The sequence below is a fragment of the Saimiri boliviensis genome, chromosome 8 (assembly GCF_048565385.1).
Source record: "Saimiri boliviensis isolate mSaiBol1 chromosome 8, mSaiBol1.pri, whole genome shotgun sequence".
Taxonomy (NCBI): domain Eukaryota; kingdom Metazoa; phylum Chordata; class Mammalia; order Primates; family Cebidae; genus Saimiri; species Saimiri boliviensis.
In genome coordinates this window covers 126,647,242-126,655,713 of record NC_133456.1, presented here as the reverse complement: position 1 = coordinate 126,655,713, position 8,472 = coordinate 126,647,242, and the positions used below count along the sequence as shown (strand labels likewise).

Here is an 8,472-nt window from a genome sequence, read left to right as displayed (position 1 = left end):
TTCAAGGTAAAGAGTGGCCTCGGGAAAAGGCCGGGTCGCTCACAGCTTCCCCACCGCCTCCCCAGAGCAGACGATTAATTTTCGTGTTTCAGGCAAAACCGCCGCTGCCCGGCCCTGCGACCGAGCTGGGGAGCGACGGGGGCAGAAACCCCGCCGAGCGAGCGGCGGGCTCGGGTCCCGGCGGGCGGAGGGGCTCGGGCTGGAGTCTCCGGGGCGGTGGAGGGGACTCGCCGCGCTGGGCATAAACTGCTTTCCCCCGAAGCGTCTGCACCCAAACCCTCTAGTCCGAGGAAGGGGATTAAAAGTGACAAAGGAAGAGGAAGGGGGGGCTCCGTGGAGACGTCTGGAGGCGTGGAAGGGGCGTCCCCGAGGAGGGGCGAGCGCAGCCCCGCAGGGTGCTGGGCGGGCGGTGAAGGGGACTGGGGGCGCCCGGGCCGGGGCTGGTGGGGGCCCACGGCCGCTTGCCCCGGCTGGCGGTGGGGCGAGGGGTCCCGCGCCCCCGGAGGGAGGTGGGAGGCGGGGGAGGGCGGCGGCGGGGGCGCGGGCCGCGGTCGTGCGCTCCGCCCCGCGCGGGGAGCCGGCCGCGCCTCCCCCTGCCGCGCCTCCCCTTGCCGCATGTGCGCGGTGTTGTGTGCCCGGCCCTGCTCCTCCCCCTCCCCTCCCCTCCCCTTCCCTCGCGCCGTCCCCTCCCCCAGCGGCCCCGAGCGAGCGCCAGCGCCACACAGCCCCGGGCCGCCGCCGAGCGCGCCGAGACGCCGAACAGGTGGCCGGAGGCTGCGGGCGCCGCGGCGGGGAGAGGCGAGGCGAGCCCCGGGCGAGGCGAGGCGAGGCGAGGCGAGGGCGGCCGGGTCGGGCCGGGCATGAGAGCCGAGCGGCTCCCCGGCGTCGCCGCCGCCTGCCCGCGCCCCTAGCCGCCCGCGCGCCCGAGTCCCCCGCGGCTCCCCCGCGGCTCCTCCGCTCCCAGCGTCCCCGGCCCGGCAGCTCCGCCTGCGCTCGGCGAGGGGCGCGGGCCCGCCCGCGGCGGCGGCGGCATGAAAGTGACCGTGTGCTTCGGACGGACCCGGGTGGTCGTGCCGTGCGGGGACGGCCACATGAAAGTTTTCAGCCTCATCCAGCAGGCGGTGACCCGCTACCGGAAGGCCATCGCCAAGGTGAGGGGCCGGGGGCGCGGGCGGGGAGGGGGGCGGCGGCGTGGACGGCGCCGGGATCAATATGGCGCTTCCTGGAAGGGGGAGGAGAGGCGCAGGGAGGCGGGGAAAGGGAAAGTGCGGCCGGGCCGGCCTCGCGGGCGCCCCCGGCCCCGGGCTGCGGGCGCCAAAGTTCTCCGCGCGGGCCGGGGCGCAGCCTCGGGGGCACCGCCCCGCGGCCCCCGGCGCCCCCGGGAGCTCCGGCCTCGGGAGCGCGGGGCGAGCCGGGCCGCAGCGCACAGGCCGGCCCCGGGCGCCTACCCGGAGTCTGCAGACCCAGCCAAGCCCCGAGCCGGCGCGCAGGGGGCGCGGGCCGGGAAATCCAGCCCCAGGCCTCTCCCGGCTCCCAGGCCCCGCGGGCACAGGCCGGGGACTGGGAACTTGTGGTGTGAGGAGAGTTTCGGGACTGCACTCCCGACGGAGGCGGGCTGCGAGCTGTCCGTCTCTTCTCCCTTCCTCGGGCGGGGGCGGGACCGCGGCGGGGGGCTTTTCCCTCTACGCCCCCGGCGGGCTGGGGCGGCCGGCCTCGTCCGGGGGCCGCAGGCTTGGGGGAGTCTCTGGCTTGGGGTCGGGGAGGCGTTCCCGGGAGGGCCACTGCTGGCACTGGCTTGCGAGCATTGACCGAGCTGATCCCCCTTGCTGGGCTCGGGAACGCACAGCCTCGGCACAGTCGCGGAATGAAAAGTTTTCCTGCGGGGACCGCAGCTCCTACCCATCCCGGGCTGCTTCGGTGCGGAGGGCTGCGGAGCCGGGCCTGACTCCGGAGCCTTGTGGATTTCCCTTTTTCCTGCTGGAGTGGTAACATTGTCTCCACTTCGCTGCATTCCTCTACTATGTGTCAGAAGTGAAAAGGCATTTTGTTAAATTGTTTCACCGACTGGGTCTGTATTTGACAACAGCCCATGCTGAAGTTTCTCCCGAGCACCCGAGGGCATTTCCTTTGTCGTAGAGTCCTGTTTGGTGGGGAGCACATTCTCTTGGGTGCACTGTTTCCTATTTGTTCCCGACAGTGGCCTGGCGCCTGTGGGCTTGGGGGCCGCAGATGACGTTGGAAAGTGGCTTGGCCAGCCCTGTTGAGCGTACACCGGGTGCTCTGGGTGTCATCTTCAGTGATCTCAGAAATTAAGAAGAAAACGCTTTTTAGACTGCTGTTTTGTTTTTAGTATGTATTGGAAAAAATAGCATAAATGTGGCCTTTCAAAGATAATTTTGGGGGACGTTTAGGAACCTGACATAAGGCTGGAAGACGTTGGCTTTAATAGTTCTGTTATGTTCCTTAAAGTTGGTTGAACTCTTTTATTGAAAATCAAATATGATTAGTGGGATTTGGGCACCTGTTTATCTTGCAAAGCTGAGAGGGAAAGGAAACCATCTAAATGGACATTCAGCATTTTTAATGATTATGTGTGACGGTTTATGCTTTGAATGTTCCAAAAGAATACTCAAATTGTTCAGGTGCTCTGGAACCCAACGAAATAAATTGTGCAAGGAAAGAGAAATAAAATAATCCACACTCTGTAGTATGTCTTGGTTCCTGAATAGGTAGGATGATCGAAGTTTCCTTTCCTTTTACTAATTTTATGTGATTAAAATTGTTTTACCTACTGTGTCTCACGTTTCATCATGCACAAAATAGACATAGGCCGAACTGCCTGTCTGGCAGTAGTTCAAATGTGGTTGGTTGGTTGAGGCATTAAGTCGTTCCACAGAAATTCTTAAGCTTTGACTATGTCCAAGGCACTGTTCTGGGTGCTGGACATCTAGGTGACCCACTGGGTGTGAGAGTCTGAGCAAGAGGCTGCGAGGTCCTCCAGGTGAAGGGGCTGGTGGTGACATGGGGAGAAGAGGTGGCCTCTGGGATGCTGGGTGGCTAGATCAGGGCCTACCTGGCCCTTGTTATTGATGATTAGCAGTGGTGGTTTCACAGGGACCTGGGGCATAGAAAAGGGAGTGCAGATTTCTTACGGGTATTTGGGAAGGTGTCACAAAGAGAAAAGGGGGGCCTGTGAGCTGAAGGAAGAGAGGGTGATAGTGATATGGGGGTTGGAGATGAGAGGGAGGGTGAGAGGTAGTTCAGGGGTTCCAACACTTACATGCTCTTTAAGTACAACTCAGAGTTCAGTAGGTGAATTTGAACAGGGGCTTTGCAGTATACCAGGTTCAGTCATTAGATCAGGACTGTTGACCCTCAGATGTTGCCAGAGCTCAGGGGTCTTCTGGGCCCGTTTGTCCTTTTTCTTCTGAAATTGCTAGATAATGATTAAGATTAATTTTTAGTCTTTCTTACCACTTTTCCCATTCTATATTAAGTGTGAGAAGGTGTTAATATGTATTTAACATCGTTTTAACTTTTATTCTCTTACCTGTTCCTTACCCATTTGCTTGACAGAACAAGACAAATTCTGTGTGGAGAACTGGGTGGCTGGAGAGCTGTGGAGCAGTGTTTGGGTTGCTAGGTGACATGTGGTGTGATGAACTCCCATCTGGTGGGGAAAAATGTGGGCAGATCATGTTTATGGCTTTGTATAATAACCAACCAAGCCAAAATAAAAAATGAAAAGAGAAAGGTCCTAACTCCCAAATCACCAAGGCTTTCTCTGCAGTAAACATTTTCTGGTGTGGTGGGGCTAATTTTCGGGCATTACATCTGAGCTGTTTTCTCCTCAGGTTACACAAATCAATTTTTCTGGATAGTGAAGTGCCATGATTTAATACTAGACATGTCCTCAGTGAGTAGTAGATATTTGAAGGCTTATGCTTAGTCATATGTGACGTTCCTTTTTTCTTCTCGTGAAAGATGTTTTTATGGTTGTGATCACTGATGGGTGGGACCAACTGTTCATCCGCATCCACCCATCCACATTGGGAGCCTCTCTGAGGACAGCATGGTGCTGGACGTGGGGAGCAGCATGACAGGGACTGTTCTCACGAGGACACAGGATGAGAGGATGGACTGTGTCTGCATCTGTTTTTTTTTTTTTTTTTTTTTTTTCCTGAGATGGAGTTTTGCTCTTGTTACCCAGGCTGGAGTGTAACGGTGCGATCTCGGCTCACCGCAACCTCCACCTCCTGGGTTCAAGCCATTCTCCTGCCTCAGCCTCCTGAGTAGCTGGGATTACAGGCATGTGCCACCATGCCTGGCTAATTTTGCATTTGTAGTAGAGACGGGGTTTCTCCATGTTGGTTAGGTTGATCTTGAACTCCTGACCTCAGGTGATCCTCCCGCCTCAGCCTCCCAAAGTGCTGGGATTACAGGCATGAGCCAGTGCACCCGGCTGCATCTGTTCTTCTGTGCCTGTGGCTTGACACCTGTGATTCCTGGTGGACATGGTGCAGTGCAGTAGCACCAAATGTGGGGTTGGTCGAAGGGCTGCTGTGTATAAAACCCCATGCTCTATGAAAAAAATGTAATGAATTCGTGCACTTTTCCAAAAACAGTGTAACCTAGGAGACAGGAAGAACATACAAAACTATAAAAGACAGTAGGTGGTAGCATTAATTGGCACCAGTGTGATACAGTCAGTAATCGCTTCTGGATTTTGGAGGTGGGTGCCAATGATTACGGGGTGTGTGTATGAGTCTCATTTAGTCACTAGGATTTGAACTGGGCTTGGTCGGTGGGAAGGCTGGCCTTGATATAGGGCAGTGCTTGCTAACTGGGATGGGTAGTGACCTCAAAAGGCACCTGCCTGCAGGGGCAGAAGGGCTCTGGGTCTGTAGGTCTGCAGTTGGGGTCTAGTTGTGTGAATCTGCAGAATGTCTGCCATGATTCTGAGAAGTGAGAGAGAGGACCTTCCAAGGAGGCCCTGTGGACAAAGGTGATTCAGGCATTCAACCCAGGGGTTCAGGATCAGACTGAGGAGGACTGAACGCCAGGGTGACACTCTGGGACTCCTTGCAGTAGGAAGGACTGTGGTAGGTAGCTAGACTAGTTCTAGGAGGATGACTTGAGCAACTGTAGATGAGGTTTGGATGGATAATTCCTTAGTATTTCAGTCTAAATAAATGTTACTGAGTGACCAAAAGGGGAAGAAGAGATTGAAGGGCAGCAGTGAGGAGAGGAGGTGCTGGAGCCCCCTTGCTCACTGCTTCTCCTCCCCCCCCATAGCTCTCCTCTCAGTGGGTAGGGGAACTTTGGATTGGGTTTGGTGATCTAGGTCTACAAGCCATTTAACCTTGGGCACACCAACCCTACAGAGTGGAATATTCTCTGACAGGGTAAATATTGAACAGGATGATGAGAGGGACACTCTAGTCCTGGGCCTGGCCCGTACTACCTGCTCTGTAAGGATGAATGGAGTCACCAAAATATTTTATCCACCAAGCAATTTCCCACCCTGGGAACTTGCCCAAGTGTTCCACTGTTGCTGCTTGGATTTTTCCCCTTTACCGAAAAAGGCAGCAGGTGATTCACTGAAGGGTAGTTAAGAATGTTAGGGTTGTCCGTGCGGCACTGCAGTCAGGAGAACACAGTTGTGTGTCGCATGTGTATATGGGCGGGGGAAGTAAGAGCTGTGGGTGTTGGCTTGATTACAGGTTGATTATTGGGGCCTCTGGCTTCTGGGCCACTGCTTCTGTCCCTCAAGTGTGTCACTTTAGAATGATTTAATAGTAACCTGTTGTTATTACAGGTTGAGTGTCCCTTATCCAAAATACTTGGGACCAGCGAGTATTTTGGACTTGTCTGGACTTTGGGATATTTGTGTGTATCTAAAGAGATAGCTTGAAGATGGAACCCAAGTCCAATGTGTTGTTAGAATTTATGTATGTTTCCTATGCACCTTATGTACGTAGCCTGGAAGGTAATTTTATGCAGCATTTCTGTGCTGGAAACAAAGTCTGTGTTAAATGCTTTTGTGTGGGGTTTTCCAGTTGTGGCATCACATGAGTCCTCAAAATGTTTCAGATTTTGGATTATTTGGGATTTTGGATTTTTCAATTAGGGATGCTTGACCTATATTTTTTAAAAAGTTGAGTTCATGGACAGAAACTTTCGAAAATGTGCTTTTTTGGTTGCGGGGGACTGTTGATTACTCACATAATGACAGTCGTGGTTTTTATGAAAAATCTTGTGGTTGGTATGGAATTTTTCTGTGAATGCATGTTATTCATTTACAAGCGTATTGAAACTTAGGAAAATAGTTGTACTGTCGCAGAGATTGAAAGAGAATAGAGGCAAGCATAAAAATAGTGGAATGAAAGCAGCTTTATTATTTTATTAATATTTTCTGCCTTCCCTTTCAAAAAGAAAAAAGAGACTAAACAGTTTTGAAAGGCTGATCTTTCTAGAATTCAAGCCTCTTTGTCCTCTGGTGCCGAAGCGCCTTTGTCCCACTTTCCCAAAGTCCTGCCTTCTTTCTCTTTTTCTTTTTCTATTTCTTTCTTTCTTTTCCTTTTTTCTTTCTTTTTTTTTTTTTGAGACAGAGTCTTGCTCTGTCATTCAGGTTGGAGTGCGGTGGCTTGATCGTGGCTCACTGCAACCTCTGCCTCCTGGATTCAAGCGATTCTCCTGCTTCAGCCTCCCCAATAGCTGAGACTACAGGCGCCCGCCACCATGCCCAGCTAATTTTTTTTTTTTTTTTTTTTTTTTTTTTTTTTTTTTTTTTTTGAGACGGGGTTTCGCTCTTGTTACCCAGGCTAGAGTGCAATGGCACGATCTCGGCTCACCGCAACCTCCGCCCCCTGGGTTCAAGCAATTCTCCTGCCTCAGCCTCCTGAGTAGCTGGGATTACAGGCACGCGCCACCATGCCCAGCTAATTTTTGTATTTTTAGTAGAGACGGGGTTTCACCATGTTGACCAGGATGGTCTCGATCTCTCGACCTCGTGATCCACCCGCCTCGGCCTCCCAAAGTGCTGGGATTACAGGCTTGAGCCACCGCGCCCGGCGCCCAGCTAATTTTTGTGTTTGTATTTGTGGTTTTTTTTTTTTTTTTTTGAGACAAGAGTCTCACTGTGGTGCCTAGGCTGGAGTGCAGTGGCGTAATCTGGGTTCACTGCAACCTCTGCTTCACAGGTTGAAGTGATTCTCCTGCCTCAGCCTCCTGAGTAGCTGGGATTACAGGCACGCACCACCATGCCTGGCTAATTTTTTGTTTTGTTTTGTTTTGTTTTGTTTTTGAGATGGAGTTTTGCTCTTGTTGCCCAGGCTGGAGTGCAATGGCGCATTCTCGGCTCACCGCACCCTCCGTCTCCTGGGTTCAAGCAGTTCTCCTGTCTCAGCCTCCCAAGTAGCTGGGATTACAGGCATGTGCCACCACGTCCGGCTAATTTTTTGCATTTTTAGTAGAGACGGGGTTTCACCATGTTGACCAGGATGGTCTCGGTTTCTTGACCTCGTGATCCACCTGCCTTGACCTCCCAAAGTGTTGGATTACAGGCGTGAGCCACCGCATCTGGCTAATTTTTTATTTTTAGTAGACATGGGGTTTCACCATGTTGGTCAGGCTGGTCTAGAACTCCTGACCTCGTGATCTACCTGCCTTGACCTCCCAAAGTTCTGGGATTACAAGTGTGAGCCACCCCGCCTGGGCTAATTTTTGTATTTTTATTACAGACGGGGGTTTAACCATATTGGCCAGGTTGATCTTGAACTCCTGACCTTGTGATCCACCTGCCTCGGCTTCTCAAAGTGCTGGAATTACAGCCGTGAGCCACCATGCCCAACCAAGTCCTGCCTTCTAAGCACAGCCCGTCTCCGTAGAGACCCCTCTTGCCTTCCACCCATTCCCTCTGCAGCCGCTCCACCCCCTGAGGCTCACATATACTTTGCTGCCCCTGTTCTGGCTTTTCTGTTTCTTCTGCCTGGACCCCGTTTACTCCCTCTTGCACTCATTCATGAGTCTCAGTCCAGACCAGCCATCTCCAGGAGGCTGCCTCTTCATACCAAGCTGCTGGAAGTTCTTTCTCCTGCCTCTTGCCACTCCTGGTAGCTCCCACACCAGCTCAGATGTTTGGGCTGTGCTGTGTGGTTCTCAAGTGTCAAGTGGATCTGTGCGCCCCGCCTCCCTCTGGGTGAAATGCTTGAAGCAGTGGGTGGTGAGCTTCTGTCTCAGTGAATAGCCGGTGTCTGTCACATAGTCAGAATGTTGAGCAAATACAAAGTTGAGAATCAACATGTTACGTTGTTCTCACACAAAAAATACACTTCTGCTGAGAAGACTACCATCAGCGCTTGCGAATTTTAAGGATTTTAAGGTTTGGTGTGGTTGACATACCGGCACGAACAGCTTGTAATGGTGGAAACTAAGGTTATTGAGGTTTGGAGTACGTAGACGTTACTCTTC

General features: G+C 53.2%; 1 protein-coding gene across 24 annotated transcripts in view; it reads left to right on the top strand.

Moving 5' to 3' along the window:
- Positions 1 to 690: 690 nt before the first annotated feature.
- The window catches only part of PARD3 (par-3 family cell polarity regulator), an 838,158-nt gene continuing 830,376 nt past the window's right edge, over positions 691 to 8,472 (top strand). For 20 of the 24 annotated variants that reach the window (XM_074405259.1, XM_074405258.1, XM_039478616.2 and 17 more), the window contains exon 1: positions 692 to 1,151. In XM_074405259.1, coding sequence (XP_074261360.1) covers positions 1,032 to 1,151 — 120 coding nt within the window. In that variant the 5' untranslated portion in view covers positions 692 to 1,031. Of the gene's footprint in view, positions 1,152 to 8,472 lie in introns of all 24 variants that reach the window. The other 4 variants (XM_039478614.2, XM_074405255.1, XM_039478620.2 and 1 more) reach the window with 2 other exon arrangements.